The sequence below is a fragment of the Balearica regulorum genome, chromosome 5 (genome assembly GCF_011004875.1).
Source record: "Balearica regulorum gibbericeps isolate bBalReg1 chromosome 5, bBalReg1.pri, whole genome shotgun sequence".
In the NCBI taxonomy this organism is placed as follows: domain Eukaryota; kingdom Metazoa; phylum Chordata; class Aves; order Gruiformes; family Gruidae; genus Balearica; species Balearica regulorum.
The window spans coordinates 53,269,548-53,297,205 of record NC_046188.1 but is presented as its reverse complement, the minus strand read 5'-3'; the positions used below and the strand labels follow the sequence as shown (position 1 = coordinate 53,297,205).

General features: G+C 49.7%; 1 protein-coding gene across 2 annotated transcripts in view; it reads right to left on the bottom strand.

Moving 5' to 3' along the window:
• Nucleotides 1–27,658, bottom strand: part of LSP1 (lymphocyte specific protein 1) — a 50,791-nt gene that overhangs the window by 7,807 nt on the left and 15,326 nt on the right. For both annotated transcript variants that reach the window (XM_075754933.1, XM_075754934.1), the window contains exons 2-10: nucleotides 16,690–16,842; nucleotides 13,221–13,310; nucleotides 9,959–10,154; nucleotides 8,832–8,957; nucleotides 5,544–5,587; nucleotides 5,285–5,366; nucleotides 4,773–4,913; nucleotides 3,890–3,970; nucleotides 2,895–3,009 (exon numbers count right to left, since the gene is read on the bottom strand). In XM_075754933.1, coding sequence (XP_075611048.1) covers nucleotides 2,920–3,009; nucleotides 3,890–3,970; nucleotides 4,773–4,913; nucleotides 5,285–5,366; nucleotides 5,544–5,587; nucleotides 8,832–8,957; nucleotides 9,959–10,154; nucleotides 13,221–13,310; nucleotides 16,690–16,842 — 1,003 coding nt within the window. In that variant the 3' untranslated portion in view covers nucleotides 2,895–2,919. The remainder of the gene's footprint in view (nucleotides 1–2,894; nucleotides 3,010–3,889; nucleotides 3,971–4,772; nucleotides 4,914–5,284; nucleotides 5,367–5,543; nucleotides 5,588–8,831; nucleotides 8,958–9,958; nucleotides 10,155–13,220; nucleotides 13,311–16,689; nucleotides 16,843–27,658) is intronic.

Below are 27,658 nucleotides of genomic sequence, written 5' to 3'. Positions count from 1 at the left end.
GAGCCCCTTTTGCCTTTTGAAGTCTTTCAATTTTTCAATAATGCTATCAGAAGAGCTCAGTTATAATCAACCCATCACTGAAGTTTTCACTTTGCTGGTCTTATCCTTTGTTTGGTAACCCCTTCCCTATTCCAAGGGAAAAAAAAAAATGAGAAGGAAGAATAGTCCAAGTACTTAAAGTTTGGATTTTTCCATCCCTCCAGTTTTCCAGGAAAAAGCTGAAAAGAGGTAGGTTGGAAATGCATGAGAAATCACAAGTGGATCCCAGGTAAGTCTTCGCAGGATAATTCAACATGCTGCAAGAGAAGGCTACACAGAAAGATCCACACAGCAACACAAAAATCAAAAAGAGTGCAGCTTAAAACATGTAGAATGCCTAATGCAGACAAAGATGACCTTACCACACAGCAATAAAGAGGCATCTTACTGTAGCACAGATAGTTGGATGCCTATGCACAAGAATCTGCATTCACAAGATCCACAGCATTACTGTGAAGCAGAACAGCCAATATTGATTACACTCGGGATACTAAATTAATCTGGCCAGAGAAGATAGTTTCAGAAGCAATCGTGTTTTAATCCACTTTGTCCTGCACAAGGATGACCACCCAGAACAAACCAGCGACTCTCACACACGGCCCTGAGGAAAGGCTTGTGTCTTGCATCTGCTGGACTTCCCACCAGGCTGCATCCACAACCCAGCCTCACTGCACAGGGACAGAGGATCACCAGTGGACAGAGCAACGCCCACAGAGGGAAGCAGAAGGCAGGTCTAGCTGCATGGTTTAGCCCTTCTGCCCCAAGAGCAAAGGGCAGAAGCATGCAGCTGGCACAGTGAGTCCTGCAGAGACAGACCCTGGCATGAGAGCATTGCAGAGAGAACAGATGCCTGGAGGCAAGGGGAGATTTCCACCAGCAGTTCTGTGTTGGGAGCCATTGCAGCATGTCCCAGCTTGAGCAGCCATGCTGAGCGAGGGAATGGGAATGCAGCTGGACACAGAGTTTCGTTATTTTTCAATGTCAAACAGCCTCAGGCTGTTGTTAAGAGCCCAAATGGCCACTTACAGAAACCCTCTTGCTCTGCAGCCTGCTCAGAGGTCCTTCAGCTCAGGAAGGACAAAAAACCTGTATCTGTACTCAAGGGACTAGAAAGCTGATAAGATGGTGTTGAGCGAGTGACACGGGGGTAAGCCAGAGGGGTTTGGGAGCAAAAAGGCAGCCATGAAGGGATCCAGCAGAAGGGAAAAAAGGATGAACATAGTTTGGGGGGGGGGGTGGGGGGGGGGGGGTGGGGGGTGGAGTGTAGATGGGGAGCAGGGACCTCTCAGCATACAAAACAGCCAACTAAAAACCCCAATAACAGAAAGAAGTCAAGATCCTCCAAGCTATGGCAGTCATTTTGCTGTTCACAGTCAAAAAACCTTCCTTGTGAACGAGCCCACAGGGCAACAGTGCTGTGCAGTGGTTGTTTGGAGTACTGGGTGGATCCTAGAGGACATCCCATGATGATCACAGGCCTTTCAAGAAAGGATGCTAGAAAAAGATCAGAGCTGAGGGCACTTTCTGCTTGCAGAAGCTCAGGTAGGGCAAACAAAACCTGTTGACAACCTAGCAAAACCTGTTTGCTATAAAGAATTGAAGCTCAGTAGGATCCCACCTGGTGTATCAAAACAGACTTCAGGAAGAAGAAGAGGACTTAATAAAGAGGAGACCTTAACATAGGTTTCTGAAAGCCACATGCAGAGAAGTTGAGAATACAAGTCTGGTGGGCTCCTTCTTCTTTACATCTAAAATCACAGCTTTGGGGAGGCTTGGGTTTGTACTGCTGCCCATCTGAAAGTGGCATTCAAGAGAGCTTTTCTTCTAAATGAGCACCACAAAAGGAGGAGGAAAAAAACCCAAACAAAACAATATGCTACACTCAGAAGCTAGCTCCTTGAGGGGGAAAAAAAAAAAGAACGAACACAGCCCCCAGAAGAATTCAGAAACAAAAGGTGTTTTGTAGCAGAGCTATTTATAAGTTTGGCTATGAAATAAAGCTTCTTTTTTATAGTAGGAAAAAAGAGAATGAGCTTGTTTTCACCCCGACAACTTCCTCTCCTCTCACAGTGCCAGATGCTGCCCGGTTGGATCCGGCCAGTTATCACCTCCCTCTATGCCGTTCCCCTTTACTGCTGCAACCCTCTACTATCATCCACTCAAGATAACACCAGAATATCTATTAACATAAACACAATACGAGCATGAGATTCAAAGACCATTTCAAGAGGGCACAGAGACAGCAATCCAGTTCTGCCGTCCCCCTTGCTACATGTCAGAGGATGGTCCTTTCTGCTCTGTTAGTCTACCCAGCACAGCAGATGTTCATGTCCTCCCTACCACAGCCCTATTATGGACTGGTTCCAAGAGGTTACTGAAATCATTAAAAGTTTTTCCCCTGATTAATTCAGTAAATTCAGGAGTTAGACCCCAGAAGCATCTGAATTTCAGGAGTACATGAGCTCCCATGCTCAGCCAGAATGGTCTCCAGCTATCTACTTCTCCTTGCAACATAAGAGAGCATTAGAAAAAACAGCAGATAGACTGTTCCTTTGAACTAGCAAACGCATCTTCACCCAAACACCAGTAGCTAAGGGACTTAACCTGCAGATTAAACTTGCACAGGTAACCAGCTTCCTAGCAGCATCAGAAAGTCAAAGACCAAAACAAACCCCCACTGCGTACCCACTCCCTTCCAACTCAGAAAGCCAGGTGTTGCCCAGAAGCAAGGCTCCAGCTGTTACCATACAGTACCTTCCAACTCACCCAAAGCGGGGCTGGCAGAAATAACCCCAACATGCTGCCAGAACAGCGTCAGGAGTTTGTTACACAGTGCAAGGTTATACCCCACCTACCTGGTTAACGAGTTCTCCAGGCATGCTACTGCTCTGCAGCTTCATCTATCAACACCTTCTTGTACTGGCCATGGCCTGTTGCAACAAATTTATACTTTTTGCCAGAAGGAGTGGACTGAGCAGGAGAGAAAGAAAGAGCCAAAGTCAGCATTCTTCTCCCTCAAATAGGCAGTCAAGATCAAATAACTGAAGCCAGCAGAGCATGTGATACAGTTGTCTAATCCCAAAGAGTTTGGAGACAGCCTACTCTGTACTCCCTCCTTGGCCCTTCCACTTAAATGATTTGTGCAGACTGGCCACCACTTTCTATAAGTGCAAGGTAACACATCAAGCATGGGATGTGTAATAGGAAAGGGAAGATGCAGTGCCAGGCATCACAAGGGATGGCTTGTCCAAGAGCCCCAGCACCCCAAGGTGGAGTTGGTTTCACCCATGGCAAGACCCAGTTTCCATTTACCACATAGTGGCAGTAGTACTGATCCAGGAACAGACAAGATACTTTGGCCTTCCTCTTCCAGCCTGTACAGTTCGAGCAGCAGCTGCTTGCTGTATTTTAATAGGCATTCCCACAAACATACCAGTAGGCAGAAAATCATAAGTATTGACACTATCTTAGGTTCAGTTCCACTTAATTTTGTATGTTTTCTTTGCTCTCAAGCTTAAAAAGCATAACAAGAGCAAAGTAACTAACACTTGCAGTTCAATTTTAGCCTAGAAGGCTGGGGCTCCCGACCCATGGCCTGAGAATAACATGCTATTCAAGAGACCCTTCAGTATTACTGGTTATAAAATGAATTTTGCCCCCATTTTTACTAGGGCTGAAGCAATAGCAGCTCACTGTTAGGAAGACCTCTTAGGTATGCAATTGCATTTATAGATACAAGCAGCCCCTGTCTCTGCAGAACATCACCTTCTCAATTCTTCCAACCCAGCTAAGAGCTCTTCTTTTTCACAGCAGAGCAAGTGCTTTTGTACTTGCACAGATACTAACTCACCTTGATGTTGGTCTCAGGTTTGGGATTGCCCTTCTGTTCCCAAAGGCTTCTTTTACTCACGATGTCTCCAGCCACAATATCCTGAAAAGATGATGTTCTCATTACCCTTCACTTCTAACACTGCTGAACATGCCTTTGTTCACATCCCTTTCAAACCCACACATCTGATCTCCTTTTTTTTATTTATAATATCTCATCATCTGACCTATGACAGCTGCAGCTAAAACCCATGACTGTGAAAACTTCTTCCTGCTCCCAGTATATCCTATGTTTTCCTCTCTCTCTCTTTTCAAGAAGAGCCTGGATCAGAGATCCAAGATATTTATTTTCTTAAGTTTGTTAACTATTTAAGACATGTTAACATCAAGGCTTTTTTTATGTGGAAGGAATTTTGCTCACATAAACACAGATTTGCAACCCATATGTTACAGCCTTGCTCACAATGACCAGAAAGTGAAATTGAGAGCAATATATAACATTCTCTGCATTTTCCAATTTTACAAGATTTATCATCTTGGTACTAGATCCAACTTTGTACTCAACAACTGGAGCTCAGTCCTAGCCCCTGCAGAAGACATACACATTTTCCACACCAGCTGAATCTATTCCCATTTCAAAGCAGAGCCTCGACTACCATCACAGAGGCTTTCCTAGCTGTACCACCAAGGTACAATTCAGGACCCTAGCACAGATGAAGCAAAGCTCTGAGGTACAAGGCCTTGCACGCTGATGAAGGAGATTGGATCTCTGATATAGATGCCTTTAGAGCTGGGCATCACCAGTGAGCCATGCCAACAGGCTAATGCAAGTGTAATGCAAGTTGTGCTCAGAGGCCAGCTCCTCTTCTCTTGCACAAGCACAGCAAGTCCTGCAAGAGCCATACCTTACAGGGTGAGGACTTTACGGCAGACTGAGCTGCAACCTCTCCAGTCTCCCAGAGGCTTTTTGTGCTGGCTACCATCATGCTCGTGGTGGGAAGGTCAAGAGAGGGCTGCCGGACAGGTTTTGGAGCCTTCGTGGATGTCTGGAAAAGAAATGGAGAAAGATCACTTTCAGGGAAAGTCTGCTGCCTTCCCCCCGCCCCCCCCGTAATTGGAGGTCCTCAGGGATGAGGGGTTGTAAAAGGAGACTTGTAGGGTCTTGCTAGTTCCTGCCAGATGCTCTCACCCTTTAAGCAAGAAACACAAGGAAACAAGGATGGGGCAGCTTGCTAAAGAAACCTACTTTATGCTGTGAAGGGAGATAGAGACAGGATAAAGGGTTGCTCCCATTCAAGGGGAAAATGATTCAGTTGTTGCCTCCCAGATGGTGAGGCTGAGAGGCATGATGGGAGAGCAACACCTGGCAAAGAGGGCTCCTTGCAGGGTGGGGACAGAGAGACACACAGCAGCCCACCTCAATAGCCTGTGTGTACTGCTCCAGCCTGTCATCAATCTTCGACACAGGGAGGGGAGGCTGCGTCTTCTTTATGCTGTTGCTGAGAAGCAAGAGGAGGATTAAGGTGACCCCCTGTACCTCGGGCAGAAGGAAGGACTCTGAGGGCCACAGGCAGCCTGTCGCTCCTGCCCATACACACAGGAGGATCCTCTGGCATCCTCTGTTTGGAGGAAGGGACCCTGCTTTACCCCAATGCCCACATCAACCCTAGAGATACCTTTTCTTTATTGAGCGGTTCAGTGACTCGGTTCTGTCCGTGATCTAAAGTAGGAGAGAGAAGACAAAGGTATTACTTTTCTCCATGGACCCCAGATGGACATAGGTCACCTTGGCTGACCACAGCTCAAACATTTCTCTTTCCTGCTCCCTCACCCAGATTTTGGTTAGAAATGCCTCACTCAGTCCCATGTTCCAACACCGAGCATCCCTTTTCCTTCTCCTTTCCAAGACAGGTGAGCAGAATCCCAACCAAAAGCACCAGTGCACAGTAGCAGCCCAACCAGTTTCAGGGGCAAACCAACAACATGCAGCTTGACTGTCAGCTGAAACAGCAACTAAGACCAGATACCTGGTCCTTGAGCAGGGAAAATTTCTCAGACACTTGGTTTCCCAGCCAGACACAAGAGAGAAAGTGACAAGCGTGGAAAGACAAGGTGGAAAACTAGAGGCGCTGCCAGCCACATCTGCAAAAGAGGAGCCAAGCACAAGAGGAGCACAGGCATGAGTTACATCGCAACTTATCCACACCAGAGAAGCACACAGACAGGGCAAGTCAACACATGGAGCCACTTGCAAGGCAGCCCTTCAGGTCAAACCATCATGAAAGACAGTTTTGCACGAGAGGTTCCTGTGCAAGAACTCTTTGGCCAAGACAGGAAGACAAGCAAACACTACACAACCACTGAATAAAGGAAAGCTGAAATGTTGCTAAACCTCACAGCTCTTCTGTGCCCCAGAATACAAGATCACCAAGAGAAAAATCACTTTCAAATCAAAGGGGAGGCTATTTCTTAACAGCAGCTCCCACAGAGCCAAGAAGCAGCAACCAAGTAACAAGGGGTCTTCTCTCCCCATATACTGCTGCCTGTGCCATGGGAAACATCACCTACCAACTTAGTAGATAAAAAGCAGCACTAAGTGCTCATTTTAAGACACTTTCAAGATGCTGGTGCTAAGTTTTAGCTAAGCAGAAGACAAGACAGCATCACAGAGAGGACACATTTAACAGCTGTGCCCAAGAGGACAAAGCCCATTAGAGAAGAGCACAACCACCACCAAACAGTGCAACCCTAACTGAGATGTACTAGGGAGAGTCACTCTGCGGGGTCCCAACACAGCAGCATGACAGAGATCCCTCCAGCCAGCAATTTCTGCTGAGCAGGCTGTCCAGCTCCTGCCAGCTTGCTCCTTTGCTCAGTGTTGGAGGAACCGATGCTTGCCTGAGCCGTGAGAGAGATTCAGAGATTGGGTTGCCCATCCCTCTGGGACATTGATGGGCAGGCTGGCACCTCATGGGGCATAAGAGCACCTGAAAGGGGAATCAGCTAGATCCCTGCCCATGTCTCAGCTTCTCAACCACAAGTAGATAAGATATCAATAGGAAAAAATCTTGCCAACCCTGCAAGAGAGATGCTGTGCAGGTGCAAACCACCCACAGGTGCTTCCAAAAGGTCATGAAAGAGCATCAAGTTAAACACAGAGGGGCCTAGAAACAAACTGTAGGTGACAGTAGATCTTAGCATGACAGTCTAGGTGGGAACAAACTTTTCCTAAGCTATTTGGAGTCCACCTCCCTCTGCCCTGTATGGCAATTCTCTGCAGTGAGAGTCGTGCATTTCTCAGGCCCCAAACACTTTCTAAAGACCAGAAGAAACCAGTTTCTCACTCAGCCAACCTCAAAACTCAGAGCTCACAAGCAGCCTGGGACAAAAAAGGGGCTTGTACAAGGCTTCCCCGCTGCCACCACACATCTATTTCAGCCCCCAGGCCACACTAGCCCTCTGAATCCCAAACACCCCATCACACTGCATCCCAACATCTGCCTGCCCCAGATGTGTACCAGGCCTCTACCTGCCACAGCTGCAGGGGAGCTCACCACCCACTGCAGATGCTCTTGTCTTTCCACTGCAAACAGTCTGTCTGCTGACTGATCCCATGCCAAAACACCTTCTTGGTGGTCAATGTGTTTAATTCTTAGTGTTCACATAAAGCCCTGCTAGCTAGGGTGTAAAGAGCCTCCTTCCTTTGGAAGGATCCCAAGCTCATATTTTTCCTGAACAGCTTTACATTTGGGTTTGTGTATTGGTGAGCTCTGACATCACCGTCATAAACCACAGACACTATATTTCTAAACCTTTCCCTGGGCTAATCCTAACAGCAGCAGTTAAGCTCAGGTCAGGAAGCTATATGTGTTTTGGGGTTGTAACAACGAGAGTTTCAGCACATAAAAGACACTGGAAGTGTTTCCCACATTTCCCCACTGGTCCCACTCCAGGGATATGCTTTGGCCACCCTCACCCCACTCTTCAGATCTAACATTAGGACATGGCCTGCATCCAAACCCACCCTTTCTCCCCTCTCTATTTGATTTTTAAAAGGCTTCTCCATAAAAAGCAAGAATCTGATGGTTGTAGATGATGAAACCTTTCTCTTACAATCTATTTACTGGTGCAAGAGGAAGTGCTCATACAATCCTCCCCATCCAGGAAATATTGACTAAGCATCAAATAGCAGAGATATAAATGCAAAAAAGCAAAGATAATACCAGATTAAGAGGCTACCCAGGCTCCTCATCATTTTCCTCACTGCTATAATCAACAAGCTTAGGGCTTACAAAGACAAAAAGCCATTTGCTACAGAAACCACTTATCTGTAGCTATTGTATTTAAAAGCACATGCATAGAACTGAGGATTTGTAGCAAATGCAACAGAAGTCATGAGAAGCAATTCAGGTGGTGTTAAAAATGGAAGTTTCACAAGAGCATGAATGCAGACATGCGATTGGGAAGGACACAATGCTTCAGAGATCAGGAATCCCAGTTTGTTTAAAAAACTTAAGTCATACTTTTATTCTAAGTAAGATAGGGAAATTCCAGTGCTTCAAGTTTTGGGGGAGTTTTGGGGAAGGGAAATTTCATTTTCTGATTAAATTAATGTGTCATCTTTGACCAAATTCACAAGTTTAAAGCACAGACATCTTTCTCAGTATTACAATATTCCCTGGAGTCCTCAGTGAGCTTTAGACATGTATGGTGATTGGCAAAATATACACAGAGACAGTTACAGCCTCCAACAGCTCAAGCAGGCAAAGCAGGAGGAGAGGAGGCTGACAACAAAGGAAGACAAAGGAAACATCCAGTGACTTGTCCCAGCCTGCAGCAGGAGTGGGATAACAGGATTCACACCCTATGTTACTGCAAGCCCTGGGTCATCTTTCTATATCATTAATTAGGTGCTCTATTGCGATAGCTGCCATCACCTCCAAAGGGACCCCAGGAACACAAACCTTCATGGAGCACACTGCGGTGTGGTCAGAGCACAGCTCCTCCTCTTCCAGGCTGGCAGGGCTTGGGGCCTTCTGGCGTTTTTCTGGTGTTTCTTCTTCTTCTTCATTTCTCCTTCTCTTCTTTTCCTGAGTGCAGAAAATGAACAAGCCAGGAAGTGAGCTGGTCAAAGTGCTTACTATGCAACAAAAGTGTTTCTTCTCCTGTCTCCTAGGCTTCCTGCTTTAAACTAAACACATACACGAGCACAGAAGCTTTGAGTTCATATCATCTAATTTTGAAACATCCAGGAAGAATGTGTTAATTTGGGGGCGGGGGGGGGGGGGGGGGGGGGGGGCGCGCCAAAATCTGAGAAATTTTGCAGGTTCAAGTTTCCAAAATGATGTGGAAAGGGATCCTTGCATCAGTTAATAAAGATTTTTTTTACCACTATTGAAATAGGAAAATGAATTTCTCATTTAGAGGCCACAAGGAGAGAGAGCAGCTGCCTTTAGAATAAAGGGCTAGAAAGAGTCACATACACAGTTCAAATTCAAAAAGCATACTAGCCTCAGCAAGTCAAAATCCATGTACAACATAAGATATTTGCAGCTCAGCCACCCTAACGGACTTCCACACCACTCAAGTTCCAGCTTTGTCTCTCTTGTTTACCAGGAATTACACCTCATCAGAAGAGCAAAGAAAGAAAACATCAGCAAGGAACAATGCAAGATTTAGAGATACATCAAGCCAAAGTACTCCAAAGTAGTGATAAAGGCTGAGGAGAGAAAAAACACGCAGTAAAATTTAGATTTGAGTTCTTCTGAAGAGCTACTCACTGCCCACAAAACCACAGGAGAAATAGTAGCACTTTCCTTCTTGGTATTGTAAGAACATGACTAAACCACCACAAGCTCTGGGAACAAGCACACCACCCTCACAAAAGGGCAGAGGCTGCCTGCAGTGAGCCCAGGAAGGAACATAGGCAAGAGTGGTACCAGCCCCAGGTTATGCCATGACAGCTTGTCTATGGGGGCTCAACACCCAGCAGCGTAAGCAGCAATGGTGAGCTGAGTTCTTGGAGAGCAGCCCCCAGCTCCAGCTCTCCCACTAGCCCTGTGGGGAGAAGGTCAGATCCTCCTGATCCCACCTCTTGCTCAGCTCTCTCCTCTTCATCCTGCTCTTGGACCCGTTCTTGCTCTTGGCACAGCCTCTCTTCCTCCCCAGTAACCACATTCTCCTCCTGGATCTCCTCCAGGCTTTCCCGATCCAGCTGGATGTGCTCCAGTTTGACTTCAGCTTCCCTCACACCACTGTCCTCTTCTTCATATGACTGTCGTGGAGACCTAGAGGTGGGGGAGAGAGGTCAAAGAAGGAAAACACATTGTTATAAGCCTACAGACACCATCAGGTGCCTCAGACCTCTAGAAGTCAAATTTTATCACTCCCCAAAGCCTAGAACTTGCTGGGTGTTTTACACCACGGCTCACAGCCACTTCCACGGTCCCATCCAGTTCCAGTCACCCAGATATTAACAGCAGTCACATCACACTCCCACACTTTGAATACCCAAGGCACAGCTCAACTAAGAGTTGTGGCAGAGCTGAAGGTATCTGCACCTTTCTAGCCTCATTGCAGGCAAGACCTGCAGGAAAGTGGAGATCAGACAGACCTGAACACTGAGTCCTGGCCTTTGCATGGATCCCAAGTAGAGAGGACACTACCACCATGATGTGGTGCTGGCTCACCTCTGCTCTGCTACAGCCAAAACCCCAGCACAGTCAGCGTGTTCTGTGATCCTGGTGCACAAACACTGACACGCTGCCACTGCCCCTATTGATCCTAGCATTAACTCAATGCGGAGCACCAAACACAGCCTTCCTCTTCCTTAACTCATCTTCCATGTTAACAGAGCCTCTTGCTGGAGGAGGATCCAATCAATGACACATGAACACGCTTCCCAAAATCCCCCTTTTCCCTAGCTGAAACTAAACTGCAGGGCAAGGCTGCACAACCACTTGCATGGGGTTTGGGTTTTGTTTGCAAAGCACAGTGTTTTGCAGGCAATGCTATGTCCACACCTCACCCTGTGCCCCAGTTTTACCCACCAGAATAAATGACACCTCTACTCATGTCACAGCCCAGCACAAACTCCAACAAAGGAGTCCCAAAGCAGCCAGGGTCACCCCTTGGCTCAGGTTTAAAAAACCACAGTGGGCTTTGTACAAGAGGATTCCTCCAGGTCTCTAAGGCTGCAGACAGGAGACCCAGGAGTATGTTTAAGCAATCGGCTTTGTAAAGCAGAACAGCCCATGCCTTTGGGCACAGAGTGGGTGAGAGCACATAACCCCAGAGCTCTCACTGGCTCACAGCTGTGCACCAAGATGTTATTGCCATCTTACTTTCCCCAGCCAGATAATAGCTTTCTCCTCCTGCCCATTTCTTAGAAAATCATCTGGCTTGTGACAGCAACACTAGAGAGCTGGCTAGCAGGAAATTGCCAAAGCACACAGCTGATTCACCATTTCTGCCTTACCAGCCAGCACCAAAATGTGAAAAAAGGTCAAGCTATGCTTTTCCACATAACTTCCTGTTGCTGGGAAGGACAGCCACCGTCCAGCCCTCTCAACTGACCACACAGCGGAAAAGCTGATGCGTATGCTGGCTTGCTAGCTTGCTACTGATACATCCTCAACTAGTTTCTCTTAAACAGAATACCAGCAATACCTCCAGCTAAAGTGCAAGCTTCTATTAAAACTTTAGGCCAGCAGATATGATGCAGACTATAGGATGCCTTTCCCACCACAGCAATTTTGTATGGGAGGCAGCTAGTCTGACCCAGCTCCCACCCTCTTGCATGCAGCTGACAGCTACAGGGGCATGGATCTCCTCCCACAAAGTGGGGAGCCAGAACCAAAAAGAAAACATGCCTTAGCACCGAGACCCTCAGGGGATGCACAATCTGTTTTAGCTCTATCCAAGGGAGAGCAACTATCTCCATCACCTCAGTCGTAGCCACCACCTAAACATCCTTCACATGAAAAACCAGGGTTTGCTCCATATTCGGTTAAGCAGGAGAGAGGGGAGTTAGGAAGCCCTGGTCCCAGCACTGCTTGTCCCTGCACAGGGCACCCCAGCCAGACACACAGCCTACCTGAGCTCACACCGCACGCCAAGCCTGTCCTTTGGGTGAGGCAGGTAAGCAAGGAGGAAGGGAAAAGCAACTGAAGGGACTTTACAGGGCACAGCCACCTGCTAGGAAGCAAGGCCAGCTTTTGCAAAAAAAGCCCACTCCCAATAAGCCCACAGGGCCTGAACCCCTTCAGCTGCCTCTCCCAGCCAGCCTCCAGCCAAAAGTCCCCCTACAACCGCTGCCTTTAAAGCACCTCCCCTCTCTGATGGGCTTCACCTGCCACAGGTGCCACCTCCCCTGCTCAGCACCCTCCTGCCCTGCTACAGAACAAACACAAGCATCACATAAAAACCCAAGGAGCAATTTCTGGAAAGAATAATGCAACCCTTCCAGCTAATTCTCTTTTGAAGGCCAAGAAGGGGATAGCAGCAGCCTTCCTCTCTGGACAAGCTCTTTGCAAGGGGGGCAGAAAAAGAAGCAGCGTGCTGGAAAGCAGATGGGGCTGATTTCTAATTGCTCTCACAGATGTGATAATCAGTGCCACAGTGAGGTGCTCGAGTGATGCTTGTGGGGTTGGGGCTGCAACGGTACAGCTTGCAGAGTGGTTTAGCTACAGTGTTTGGAAAAAAGTAAGGAAGAGGCAAGCTCTAGTTATTTGTTTGGCAGTAAATATTAATCTTAGGCATTTTTTCAGTCTCAAGGGGTAAAGAAGAGGCTGTGTTATCACAGGGTAAAATTCCTTATAAAATCAGGCTGCTGAGAGTACTGAGTCACAGAGTTCACATGCAGGTAGACAAAGCCCAGAGGAAGTAGTTAAGGCAGGAGTTTGGTTCAGCTCAGCAAGAGGAGAATGATGGGAGATGGGGACTAAACAGCCGGCACACAAGCACTTCTCAGAGTCTTTGCTGCCTGTTTTCCCCTGCTTAAAGAGGAGTCAAGCACAAGGTGGGCTGGGTCCATAACACCCACTATGCTGCCATGAGCCAGGAAGCAGCAATAACTTAGAACAGCTTTTTAGGCTGGCCTGGATTATGTTAAGAGGCCGTTTCAGCCCCTGCAGCAGCTCAGGTGGCTTAAATCCGCTGTTGTCACTCCTCCAAACCCAGGCGTCCTGGCAGGCTGCCATCGCTTGGAGTGCAAAGCTCAATCCAAACATCCCCAAAGCCAGGGGCAGTCCGTGAGCCCAAATGGCAGGCAGAGAGCATCTGTCCCAGCAGTGCGGGACCCATCCTGCCCCTCCTCAGGGACAGTACTTTTGCTGGCACGGTGTCCTACCCACCTCTGTTTGCGCTGCTCAAGCTTCTGGGACCAGTCACTGAACCCCTCATCCTCCTCCAGCTCCGAAGTCCCGGATGGTTTAAAGTCATAGCTGAAACATAGCAAGAAGGAAAATAAGGATGAGAGATGCAAAAAAACCCAAACCTGGCCTGAAAGAGCCTCAGTGTGATATTGTCCTTCTCTCCCTTCAGGTACTGCATCTTCTTTCCTCTGACTGCTCCAAATCCCACTTATCCCACCATTACAAGAAAGACGCCTTTGCCACATGCTTAGGAGCACCCTTGTACAAAGGGGGTCTCTCGGGGCATCACTGCGAGATGAAGAAGAAGAAGGAGCAGCTCCGTGTCTCTGGCAGGAGCACCCTGCTGCCAGCCTGGTCTCTGGGGCAGCACATGGGCGAGCATAAGACAAGCAGCACATCAAAACCAAAAAGTCCATGGTATTCTTCTGCACCGGAGCTGGCCATAGCTTGTTTGGACCAGAGGTGTTTCAAATGCAGTTGCTGCTTGTCCTATGCTTGTACATAGCCCCATACAAAAGGAATCAGCAGGAGCTGGACCAGGAACAGCTCACTGGATGAGGAAGGCATGAAGATCCAAAGATTAGGACACTGGCTCAAGTTCTGGGTTGGATCCTCACGTTCCCCCACACCTTTGAGCCAGTCACATGCACTTGCATGACTGCTCTACTGCTGTATGGGAGCCACAGCCCTCCCAGGGTGCACAGCTGCTGGCACCAGATGCAGGCTGGCCATGCATGAGGATTGTTGGGTTTTTTTGTATTTCTTTCCTTGCATTCACAAGGAGAATTGCCTCCCGGGCAGGGGTCCAAGATGGGTGGCCACGTTGTAAGCATCGGCCTGAGGAAGTGGCTTCACAGATGGTTTTGGGGTGCAGGGCAGTCACATCATCTGGGAATGGGAATTAGCATGTGGGACCCACAGGTTAGTTTAAAACTCAGAGATTCAAAATATGTAATAAATGTGGATAAGTCTTTTCTTTGCCTTTCTGGGCTCTTGGATGCTTCGTGTCCTCCATGACCCTGGTGGCTTGAAATATGAGGCATTTCTTTGAGATTTGGGAGTCTCATATTGAACTGACTGCAGGAGCTGAGGGTTTACAAAAAACACATGCCCTCACCAGGCAGGGTAGCAAGAGGTGCGCACTGAAAACGGCTGCTCAGCCATAAGTTTGAGCACAGCCCAGCTCCTGCCACACTTCAGCATCCCCTTAGACTGCTGAGCACAACACCGTGTTTGGTCTAGGACATCACAACCCAGGCTTGGTTATTTTCCGCTGCACTTCTAGCAGTAGCTTGTGATTGCCTCAGGACAACGCTCAGGAAATTTGATGTAGAGCCAGGATGGGACCACGGATCTGCTGTGTCCCACGTCAGGGCTTCAGGTGAGCTGCAGCATTGATGATGCCCGAGGCAGCATCACTCCAGTATTTGTGGCCCCGACCACAAATGTGTGCTCAGGCTATCAGAAAAGCTCCCAGGGAGCAGGTGAGACTGGCCAAATGCTGTTTGCAAACTGGTCGCTTCCCTGTGCCCCTCTGCAAACCCAGCCCCTGGGGAAGCACCAAGCCAGCACAGCCCCATCAGCACAGCCTAAGCTGATGTCCAACCCTCTGGTTCCCAAGGCTATGTGTGTCTTTTCTGCAAAGTAGCCATTTTGGGGGTTATTTCTCTCTTTTTTTAAGGGGGGAAGGGAGTAGAGGAGGTTCACTTTGTCCTTTTGGTGCAAGGGAAATGCCAAGGGCGGGTTTGCACAAACAGCAGAGACATGGATGAGATGAGTCCCAGCACAGGAAGAGCTGAGGGAAGGAGGGGGCAGTGTTTACACAAGAGAGAGTAAAGCTTTTCAGAAGATTAATAGCCAGGGCTGACCCCGGCTGCATGAGCAAGCCCAGGTGGCTTTCAGCAGCTGCAAAAGAAACCAGGGGATAGCCAGAGAAGAAACATCCCTCCCGGTAAAGCCTTGCCCATGAGCTGAAGCATCACGGAACAGGGAGCAAACCCCCTCATTTTAGGAGTTCTTCTTGTCATTGCCCCCCTTTGCAGATGTTTAAGCACTCAATTATATTTGGGCACTGCCAACGGTCCCGTGGGGTCAGCAGTGTGTCTGCCCACGGGACCGGAGCCTGCAAGCTGGGTTACTGGGGCTGCTGCACGCTGCTCTGTGCCTGAGGCTGCTCCCAGCATCTCCTGGTAAAGCAGAGACCAGAGATCTTGTCAGACATTTTAAAGACTTTTGAGAATTATTTACCAGCCCCTGTGTGAAGGGGGGTTGGCAAAACTAACAATTATTATTACTTTCCAGATCTTCTGTTTGCTTTTAGGGCAGACTGCAGTGGGTTTGTCTGCAGAATATCACGGGGTGTATTTCCACAAAAGATGTTTAAGCTTCTTTGCAGTACTTTTAGACACACACACACACACACACACACAAACAAGTCCTGAATAATTTTGGAAGTATTTGAGAAAAAAACCCGATCTTTTCATGGAAAAAATAGATTTTTATAATAGCTTTTGCTATTTTCCCAGTAAAATGAAGCTGCTGCTTCTCTCTGACTGTAATCCCAAATCCTGCCACCACTTTTCCATTGTGTTTAAAATATTCAGAAATAAGTTAAACACAGAAATAGTGGGAAGACTAAGGTCTTTAAGACAGAGTTTGGCAACTCAGAGTGCAGACAGGTTTTTGTGCTGGCCAAAATACTGCACAGTACCTGGGCTGCTGAACTGTGGAGACAGGGAGGCTGTGGTGGGGTGCTGAGGTGGGATGCTGGGGACATGACTGACAGCAGATTAGCTCAGGAGGTATTTATGGAGATGCTGAGCTATTTCCATTTAGGACCTGCCCCATTAAAGCATCAAGTTAACTTGAACCCTCGGAGCTGTGAACTGCACCAGCTCAGGATATGCTCTGTGCTCCCCACTGCTGGGGCAGCATTCTCCAAGGGAGGAGTGGGGAGCCTGGCCGGGAGAGGTGATTGCTCGCTCAGTCGCCAGCGCCATAGGCTGCCCGGGGCCGCATGTCACATCCTCAGGCATATGTCTGTCTTCACACTTACCAGGAATTTCCATTCGTTTCGGCATAGGATGATTCACAAGGTAAAATTTAACCAGGAACTGAAATCCCTAGCGATGGGGATTCCCTGCCTGAGCTCAGCCTTACCCAAGCTGTCCTAGTTTAAACTCTCAGGGCAATAAAACACCCTGCCTCCAACCAAAAAAAAAAAAAAAAAAAAAAAAAAAGCAAAGCAGGGATTCTGGCTTTTTCTGCCCAAATTAGAAACACATTATTTGTTAGTCTGGGTTAAATCCCCCAACCCAAACTTATTAGGGAACTTCACCATCTCCCAAACCACCCAGAACAATAGAGACACCCGCTCCATGAATGCAGGAGGGTTTTGCTGCAAGAAGAGAGTGTGTTGCTGAAGGATTTATCCACAGGTATTTCTTACTGGTTTTCCTGTGCCAGATCCGCGCTCTCCAAGCAGGAGCTGGTGCCATTCAAACCCTCTTCTGCCTGGGATCTCAGCTGCTTCTCCCGCTCCCGCCGCCGCCGCTCTCTTGCTGCTTCCTCCTCGTCTTCCACGCTCCACTGCGCTGTCAGCCTGCCAAGCCAGAGGGAAAACCCATCCTTAACACCATCAGGCAGTGCCTGTAAAACCTGGCAATACCTGCCCCTGAGGTGCCTGGGCTCCCCCCTGACAAGTGGGGGTCTCCTGCAGAGGAATGCTGCCACCATCAGTGGTAGTCTTCAAAGCAACATCCCTGCCTCCATCAGCGCGGCTCTGCAGTGAGACCGACCAATGTGCAAGGATAAGGTGGGACACATGGACTGGGAGAGAGATGAAGGAGAGTCTTTCCCCCCTGCCCTGAGGAAGATGTGGTGTGTATCCCCCTCTTCCCGGACCAGCCACCAATGGGGAAGCACCATTTCCTGCAAAGCAGCTTTGCACCCCAGGAGGGGTTTAAAGGGTCATGCAGTGCTGAAAGAAATCCTACACCTTCATCGCAAGCTTTGGCCCAGGGCAGGTGAGATCTGCACCCTGGGAGCGAGTTTCCTTAAGCAGCTGAGCTGCTCCTGCCTGACCAGGAGCAGAGAGAACAGCAGTGGAGGGCAGTGACTGTGCCCTACTCTGCCCTGCCGTGCTTCCTTCCTGCCTCCCCTGAGGAGAAGAAAAACCTGCCCTGGCTTCTCCCAGACATCTCAGCTGCTGGATATTAACACCTCTGTCAGCAGAATGGCCTCTCACATCTCCAAGGGAAGCGATAAGGCAGCTGCCACATTCCTCTCTGGTGATAACACTGGTCTGCACACAGGATTGGCTCCTGCTCCACCACCGGCGGCACCAGCCAGGATGCAGGCAGAAAGGGACACATGGTGGTGGCAGGGTCACAGCTAACCCAAAGAGCCTGCAATGGCCAGAGCAGGGCAGGTATGACTTGTGGTACCCAGGGCTGATGCCGGGGCAGATGCTGGAGCAGATGCTGGTGCTCACTCACCTCACTCACCCCTGGCTTGGCCAGATCATGGAGGCTGTTTCACCTGCCATTTGCAAGTCCTATTTACAGATATGCTCTTGCACAAGGCACGCACATGAGAGTTGGGAAGGCGACCTCCCGCCAGCAGCAGGACCCAGCCTGACTTGTGACTCCCCAACCCATTCAGGCACACCCCAAGGACTGCAGTCCCTATAGGATGAACCTGCGCAGTAGGAGATGTGGTATGACATCAGTTTCAAGTGGGGCAAAGAACTTGTGGAAAGGAAAAGCGGGGAACCACCCCCCCCCCAAAAGAAAAAAACCCAAAAATACCTTAGTCGAGACTTGTTTCAGCCCAGTTTGAGTGAACAAGGGGCAGGTTTCAGCCAACCTCACACATGCCACTCTGCCAGCCTGCCTGGCTTTGCCCACAACCTGAACTATGAACTGTGTGAGAAGGCCTCACTTCACCAAGGGCCTCACTGAGATGCTGTTTTCATTCGAGGTTCAGGACAGTTCCCCCCTGTACTGGCAAAGGAAGGGGGGAAAAAATGGGATTGAGACATTTTGTTCAAGAAAAATTTGGCTTTTGGCTTTTCTAATTACACTATGAATCTTGTCAACCTTTCCAGGGAAGACTCGTTCAGAGCCTATTTCACTCTGTGGCACCGTTAGGACGGCCATGCGTAGCCCCAGTAGCATCCCTCCATGGAGCGGTCCCACCACCACCCTGGCGGGAAGCTGGGAGTGACCCCACATCCTTGCCCTCCCAAACTCCCATGTCCCCCGAGGCAGCAGAGCTGGGATGCAGAGCCAGATGGAAACAGGTCACCCATCCCCACGCAGCCCACAGAGGAGCAGGGAACAAAGCAGATCCCGGACTCAGCCAAAAGACCGCTCTGCTGCCACGTAATAATTACTGCCTGCCTTATTTTGGGTGGAGTCTTTTTGCAAGCAGCAAATTCAGCCGCCCTTTCCCCTTCTCCCCTCTTGTCATCCCTTGCCACCTTGCTCTCCGTGGGGAACAAAGTGGACCCGGACCAAAACCCTGGCTCCCCTCCTCCCTTCCCTACTCATCCCACACTCCTATTTATTGTTTTCCCCCAGGTTCCCATAGAAACCCTTGTCTGTGGGCCTGGCAGGAAGCCACCGTGTTGTTGTGTTTGTTTTTTTTTAATATATAAATGAAGTCATTCATTAAACTCTGCCATGATCTCCCTTCCTTGTTCGACAGCTCCAGATAGTCTCTGATCCAGAAAAGCTCTTAACCCCCGCTCGCCCAAATCGCCCCAGTTAGGAGAAGCAAGGTCAACATCTATGCCAGAACAAATTACATTTCAATTTAAATCCTTCCCCAGCTCCTCAGGAAGCCACTGCACAGGCAGCACTGCACCAAGCCCCCAGCGTGGCTGGGGTACCCAGGGGACCCCAGAGGGGGGTCCCCTCCAAACCACGCGAGCTTTCCACGGTGCGAGAGCAATGTTGGTTGGCAGCCCTCTCCCTTTCCCAGTTGGATGTGACTAACTCTCTCCCCATGACCTCACCGGCTCGCTATTCTGTCCCTGCATCCTCCAGATGGGCTGAGGACAGCACTGGGGGCGACCGTTTTCGGGAGAAGGATTTGTCTGCAAAAGCAGGGAAATGTCTTTCCCAGCTCCCTTGGCCACAGAGCAAACCGGCCTCCGAGTTGCCTGCTGCCGTGCTGGGCTCAGACCCACTGAGCATTGCGGCAGGGCTGTGGTGCTGGGAGCTCCGAACCTGCTCCTCTCAAGAATAAGGGCTTCGGATAAAGCCCCCACCGAGCCCCCACTCACCCTGGGTTCAGAAATATCACCGCCCTCCAGCAAACACCTAAACTCAGTTTACTAGCAGATTCAGAGCTCGTTCTCATGATCAAAGAGGCAGAGCAAGGTTTAATAAGCGATGCTTTGGGGTTCAGTAGTCACACTGACAAGCAGAGGGAAAAGGACGAATCCTTTTTTGACTGACCTAGCAGCACAAATATTTGTCTTCAGTGAAAAACAAACAAAAAAGCCCCAACAAACAAATGAGAAACTAAACCTTGTCAAAGTCCTTGCGTTTGGGTCAGCTACAAGGGTTTGTTGGACCGCAAGCTGAATGTGCCATTTCAATTTCGACAAGCCCAAGCCTTCATCAGTGTGAGGAGGAGGTCAGCTGGTAAATTGCCTTTCAAAGCAAAAAGGTGGAAAGATTTAATTTCCAAACAGTTCCATTTTCTAAGAAGAGGCCATGGTCTCCCATTTGCTCTAATTGCTCACAATCACACTCAGTAACTCGATGTGCACAGCTCACAGTAGTATTGCACAACCATCTTTCCCATTTCTAGAAATAATTACCCAGCGCTTCAGGATCGGGCTGATACCGCATACCTCTGCCGTCAGCTCTGGCCAGCACTTTCCCAGGTCTGTCCCAGGCTGGAGAAGTTTTGGGAAGAACCAGGCTCATAGCTGCCAGTGGGACTGAGAGCTCCCCACTTCATTTCAGCCAGCACAGGACAGGGAAAAGGAAAGCAAGAAGACTTGAAGCTTGAAGACTTCCAAGATGAGCTACAGCATGCTACACTCCTGCATGCAGTCACCTGCCTGGATAGAGGGGGTTTCCTGCAAGGTGAAGGGAAATTCACACCCTCACGCAAACATTAGGGGGACCGGAGAAGGAAGGGAGGATGGAGAGACTGCTTTGCTGCCATGGCAGCCAGGAGCTGCAGGCAAGGCTTGCTCCAGCAAGACCTCATTGTGGCGCCGGGTCATTTCTCTTATGCAGTCCCTGCATCTCTGCCAATAGCTTATGGAGGTCTTGGTTTGGGGTGAAATGCTCTTTGTGGAAGGGGTTTTGTCTCCTCCTGAGGAGATCCTGCAGGTGTAGGGAGGGGCTGAAAGCACCTCAGTTCAGCTTTGGCCACAAAGTCACAGCTTGCCAAGCATCTGGGATGCTCAGACTTCTACTCTGACCGGGGCTGGCTGCCCATTTCCAATCCAGCTCTTGACTTCACCTCCCTCCAGACCCCCAGCCAAGGGAGGGGGTTTATTTCCATTTGCCCTACAAAACACCTCCTCCTCCCGCAGAATGATACAGGCTGCGCCATTCCACATGGCCATGAACGCCCGCTCCAGACAAGCTAGCGTTGCTGGAAAGGTCACACTTCCTTTGGGCAATTCCTCACCGGCACTTGAGGAGATTATAACATTCAAGCAAGGGAAATTTCTGGCACCAGATGAGCTGCATTTAAGGGAAACGCTGCAGACTCGAGGAGTCTTTTGCACAGCCGACGGCTCAAAGGAAGCTTTGCTGGCCCAAACCCAATCTTCAGCACTAAAGCTAATTCCAGAAAGGAAAATGAAATGCCTCCCAGAGGCTTTGGACCTTGCAGACCTGTGCCAGAAAAACCCAGGAACCCTCTACCCAGCACATTGGACATTCCTGTCTCCTGAGCTCGCCCGGGTATCAGGCCAGGACTGTGTTGACTTTGGTCGCTGCTTGTGTTGGGTAGGCTGCCCCCTCAGAGCCAGGTTCACGGGAGAAGAGGTTTTGGGAACAGGGTTTAGGAGGACCCATGCGCAACCCCTGGCAGGAAGGATGCTGTTTCCCAGAGGGTATATAGCCCGTCGACCCAGTGCAAATCCTATTGCCATCAAGAGCAAAGTTCCTATGATCTGCAAAAGCAACAGTGTCCGCCACCACTGAAAACATCACCCGCAAGAGATGGGGCTGCATGAACTAGAAAAGAACTGGGAAGGGTACCCAGCATCCCCTGGCATTCATCCCGTTGGCCTCTCTGTTGGGGTTAGGGAAAAGGGAGATGCCAGAAACCTGTGCAAGGGACCTTCCCCTTCCCACGTAGTCCATCGCAACCTCATCACGGTGCCAGATACAATACTGGTGCCCTGCTGCCCATCAGGGAGAGAGATCCCTCAGCACATTCAGGGTAACACGCTCCCTCTGCCATCCAGCAACCAGCTACCAAAGCTGGCTAAGCAACATAAACCAGAATACAACCTAGGACTGTCAATGAGTTCATCCTGCTGCCGAGCAAAGCTGCCAGGCTTTATTTCATATTGCATTTATCACTCGTTTATAAAGGGCCTGGACATGATTGGCAGGGGTACTGAGATGTGCAGCTCATCCTGTCACATGAAATAGAAAAGGACATCCGCAAAAGGCTACAATGGAGCAACTCCCTCACCCACTTGACCTTCCACCAACAAATTAATCACTTATTAATCTCTTATAAATGGCATATAATGGATCTGTGTGGCTGAGTCAAGTATGCTGAAATAGCCAGATAATGCCTCCACTCACGTCATTCAGGACAACTGGTGTCAGGCCACCACAGAAGTCATGACCAAGGACATTTGCATGAAACGCATGGTCATGCTGCCATGGGTCAGTTTCTCTCCATCCCTCCCAACCACATATGCCCTGGCTTAAAGCAGTGTCCCAGGGGATGCCACACACCACAGGCATCTCAGCCCTTTCCAAAGATCCCTCTAAGACCCGGATTTACCTCCACGTATCAAGATACCTTCAAAAACCTGTCCCTAAGCCCAAGTGCTTGTCCAAGATCACCACAAAGCCAGGAAGATGTAGGGAACAGAGCAGAAGTCCAGGTGGCATCTCGACCCCCTGATCACGGCTCTGCCAAGAGGCTGCTGCTGCTGAATGCCAGCAACCATGACTATTGACAGCAGGGACATGGGCTGGCAAAGCATCTACAATGCAGCCATCATCGAGTCAAACGGCAGGCAACAGTTGTGCTTCCTGATGGACAGGCTTCTGTGACTTAGGAGTATCGTGGCTTGATAGCAGAGACTACATACAGCTGGGTAATCATCCCACTGGATAAGGAAGGGGGTGTGGATAGTGGTACGATACAGGGCAACTGGGAGAAGAAATAAAAATTATTATGCTATAGCCCAGAGTTTATTGCAGCCTAGTCTCAGGGGATATGGTTACCCTAGCTCTAAAAGATCGGCTTGTCAGTCAAAGGCAGACAGAGATGCTGCACAAGCCTCTCCCTCCCATACATTCATGTAATTCCTCAGCTGCATTGCTCTGTTCAGAGTCCAGGCTACAGAGTTTGAATAAGAAGGGGGGCGGGGGGGAAGAGGAAAAAAAAATGTGTACATGCGCTTCACCCTCAGCCTTTTTCTCATACCAAGCTTCCCCACCCCACCCGTAGCTGCGCCGTCTCAGCCACATCTCCCTGTTCTTCCTATAAATCACCACTCGCCTTCAAGATGCAAATAGCAGGGTAGAGCTGCTTCACACCCGGGGTGGCTGCAGATCCTGTGCCCACCAACCCGCTGGAGCTGGGGGGTGCGGAAAGGCATCACGCATGAGGCGATAAGGACACGCCAAGGCGTCTGAACAGAACATGATATGGCCCAAACTTTCATCAAGCAGACATGAAAGAAAAACCACATGCAGCACAGCAGAGACATATCTCCCTCTTAAAAACACCTCTTCTTTTTTAAAAGAATCTTAGGCTTTCTCCACAAAAGCACATCTCATTTCTGCCCAAAGAAGGATGTGCAGTTGTGCAGCCATGCATCCACATGTGCCAGGTATAAAATTCTGCCTGGTTTAGCCTTCATTAAATTCCCTGCAGAGATTGACCTGTCACTGTGGCGTGATGGGCAGGGAAAGCCCCAAGATGGTAATTTACAGCTTCCACAAGCAAAACAAGAGACATTTGAGAAATGTGGTGGCAAATGGCAGGAGCAGACCTCGGAGGAGGGGTGTCAGCAGGGCTGGACCTTCAGCATAAGCCTCATCTGTCCCCTCCTGCCTCTCACAGGACAGTGGCTCCAGAAAGGCACATGGGATGGTCTACGCTTCCAGATGCCGTGGCTGACACACAGGCCACTCATAGAGGCACGAGGCAACCGATGGGAACGACTACTTTTTATTATTATTGGTTTTAATCATGGCAGACACAATCCCAGCGAATCCCTTACAAGATGATGGATTGCACCCCCAGGACCATGGGTCCTTAGCAGACAGATAGACTGGTGTGGTAATGTATTAACATCACCGGTCAGGAATTTGGTGGGGGGGAGGAAAGGGCTGGAGTTCGAGCCCTGCCAGCAGTCCACGATATTCAGTAGGTGTGAGAAATTGGTGCCGCGTTCAACCTTGAACCACGGCCCTTTCTCACGGTCTCTCCATCTCAGCCCTAAGGTTCAAGAAATCGGAGTTTTTTTCTAAAAAGCAGGAAGTCTGGTCTCTGTTTTCGCAAGGGAAAAGCACGCCAGAGGAGAAAATAAGACTTGTCAGAGAGGTTCAGACTGGCTTACCCAACTTTTGTATTTTATTTTTCCCCTCTCTCTGAGTGAAGCAAGCCTTTGCAGCCTCCCTGCCTTGGCTACAGTCAGCCACGCTCAGGCTGGAGAACAAGTCTGAGCCTAGAGAGGCGAGCAATAGCCTCAGATGTGCTGCAAGCCCAGGATTAAGAGTGAGATTCATATCAGGCATGCTGCTTTTTATAGCACCACTGGCTTGGCCACGAGTCCTTCATTCTGCAGCCCTCAAGGTGACACAGTTCCCCCCCGACCCCTGCAGCCCCCAGCAGCAGGAGGGAGTTTGCTACCCGAGCACTGGCAGGAGGCAGCAGGAGGCCGTGGGAACACGCTGCTCCACTCCCTGGGAGCGTTGAGGCTCTTTTCATTTATGGCCATCACTGATGAGTTGTGCTGCAACAGGAACCGGAGTCAGCAGCAAGCCCTTGGTCCCTGCTGCGCTAAGGCAGTGTATCTTCATGAGAAAAAACAATCTTTGCCCCAAAATACTGATTGCAACTCCCATGCAATTGAACGAGTGAAGTCATACCAATGGTGAGAGAAGGAAAAAGAGTCTGGAAGCTGAAAATTTGTTCTCACACACCATCCCAGCTGGAAAGACTCAGACCAGCATCTCCGTCCATTGCCCTTTCCAACTGAACCGTGCTCAGACACGTGTGGTGGTCCTTCTCCACCTCACCAGAGGATGAGGATAACCTGTGGCTGCAGCCACAGGGGCTCAGAGGCTCGCTACAGCTCCCCAAAATTTCCATGGGCTCAAGTTCAGGCCCTAGATATCCAATTGCTTGAGAGCAGGTAGAAGTCTGAGACAAGCAAGGCTAAAAGCAAACAAAACCCATCATCTGGCTTCTGGGAAAAGTCAACAGTAGGTGGAATGCTCCCGATGAAACAAGCCCCAGGGCTGGGAAAATCTGGGAATGGATCCACAAGGTACTCAAAGGGGATGGATGAGCCGCTGCCACTGGAGAGAGGATGAGCTGCTCTCCTTGGGGTGAAAGCAGAGGGTGGGCATCCCGCAAGGCACCCAGGGATGAGGTGCCCACCGTGCACCACCTTGGCCCCTTACCCCCACCCTGCCCCATGGCTTCAAAGCTCCGGGTCCCTCCTGGCTTGCAAAATGTGGTGACATCGCTCTGCAAGCAGCTGGCATCACTGAGCGTGCTGGGATGTGGAAAGCCTCCAGGCACGCCCTGCCGGCACCGGGTGATCAGTCTGGCCCAAAGGGCTCTCCCAGCCTCTCCTTCCCACCAGCAGTGCCTGGTCTCCTCTCCCTTCCCATCCGCCCTCCGCTCATAGGGCTCAAAAAGGTGCCCATCAGCTCTGCCCTGGCCCTGGTGACAGAATGCAGGAGGATGAAAAAAAATGCCACTAATAAAAACATGAAAACAGGGAGGGTTCAGGAAGGGGAGCACTGTGGTGGGTAAGCCCTGCAGGGACCATAGGCTCCTCATGAAAGGCTCAGGCAGCCTTGCAAAGTATGAATTGCAGTGATGAAGGCCCCGTGTCCCCCACTGTCCCCACACCAGCATCCCTCCCTCCTCTGCCCATGCAGCAGCACTGCTACTGGCTCCTTCCTGCACATTCATTTTCCCTGTCTCCCCCTGAAGAGCTGCCCCACTTCACAGCAAGCTTTCCTCACTCCCCGTACCTATCCACAACCCAGGGAGGTGGAGTAAAGAGATGCTGCAATAGCCCTGGGAGGCAGTAACCACTACCTCTTGGGCAACAAACCTGTCCTGGCATCAACCACCTCCCCCCCCCCAAAAAAAACCCCCACCATTCTGCCCCTTCAAAGCACCATCCAGCCCCTCCAGGCACTTCAAACTTCTTGTTCCCAGCTCAGCACTTGGGAGGTCAAGACAGAAATACTGGAGTAGCATCTTCCCTGCTGAGACACATCCTGGCAAGCTCCAGGAAATGTTGCATGCAGGCAGAAAGGAAGGCATCCCACAGAGGTGGGCAAAGCCCCTGGATCCCCATCAAACTAATATTACACTCATGACATACACCAAAATTCAAGGAGTTCAGGGAATTTTAAAGCTACCCCTAATGCTGGGGGACTCTGAGCATTGCCAGGGCATTGCTCAATGATGCAGCAGCATGTTGCAGGGAGATGGAAGGGGCTGTGCAGCTGCCTTGCAGGCACCAGGACCACGAGTGCTGGCATTGGCTGGAGGCGGAAAGCATCTCATCATGTATGGCGGGCCAAAATACAGGGGCATGCAAGCATGATTTCAGATCTCATGGTTTGGCTTCCCGTGTTAATTGACTCCACGGAAGATAAAGAAGCAAAAAGTCCCATCCTACAGAGGAAATAATTAGGTTTATCACCCGATCTAATTTTCTGACTCATTTTCTTCCCCAGAGCTTTTCCATCCTCAAGAATCAGTCCCCCTTCCCCACAGCATTATTTGCACTTCAGACTCTGGCATTGCAGAGACATGTAATTATAGCTACTCGTTTATTCGTTGCCTGTGCAGCAGCCATGCTTTGGAGCCCCCGTCCTGGGCCAGGTCCCCTGTTGTGCTAGGAAGTGTGCAAGCAGCGTGCAAGAAAACTGTCCTTTCTCCCCAAGAACAGATCACAGCTCACTTCCCAATGACACCCGGGATTCACCCACATGCTTGATAAAAACCAAACCAGCTGAGACAAGAGCGGCAGCTCTTCTAACACACATCCATCCATACTCATGCTTCACCCCACATCTGCACACCCTAGGCAGGCACCAACAGCCCGGCTATGGGGAGGCGACTGCAGCACACCACCACAGCTCTTAGTGGGAGCAGTGTCAACCGAGAGGCACGATAATCCAGTTTTGAGGAGCGGCACAGCTGATTTACAGAGAGGCTGATTTGTAGGTTAATTAAACAGCCATATTCTTTTGTGAAACACTCGAGGCTCAATAGAGGGAGAGTAAAATTCCAGCAGGAGCAGATAACGAACTGAATGAATCGACATGACAGGCACTGGATCCCTATCTTATTTATAGAAATTCATTAGAAGGATAAGGAAAAATAGATTGTGATAACAAGATAAAGTGGCTCATGTTTGGAGAGGGCTTTAAAAAACACAGAGTCTTGCAGGCATGTGAGGGATCACTGCTGTTAACGTGCTACAAAGGGAAAAATCTTTCCCCAGAGATATCCCGATGGAGACACTACACCAGACTGGACGAGGGGAGTGCCCGGGCATGGGGCAAAGGAAGGGAGGTAGATAGCCCTGCATTCTTCCCTATCCCTTTCCCAGGTAAGTACTCAGCCACTTGTGCTCTGTGGTCCAAGGCATAAGCCTGGGCTCTTTTCAGCCCCCAACCTTTCAGATGTAAATGGCACACTCCGCAAAGCCACCAGTGTCCAGCTGCTGGCAGCCAGCAAGGAAGAAGAGGGGCTAATCTTTCCAGCCCACCCCTAGGCTGGGAAAAAGGTGAAGGATATTTCCCAGAGTGCTGACTCAGCACTTCAGCCTGTGGTGCCTCTGACATGGTCCACTGTTCTTGAACACACCAACCCATCACAAAACCCGGCATACACTAAACCTGTCAGCACAGTCCATGGAAAAGCCATTTCAACGCAAATTTGGCTCCCGGGACCGATGTTCAGATGATGGCAGCCAGGCACTCCTG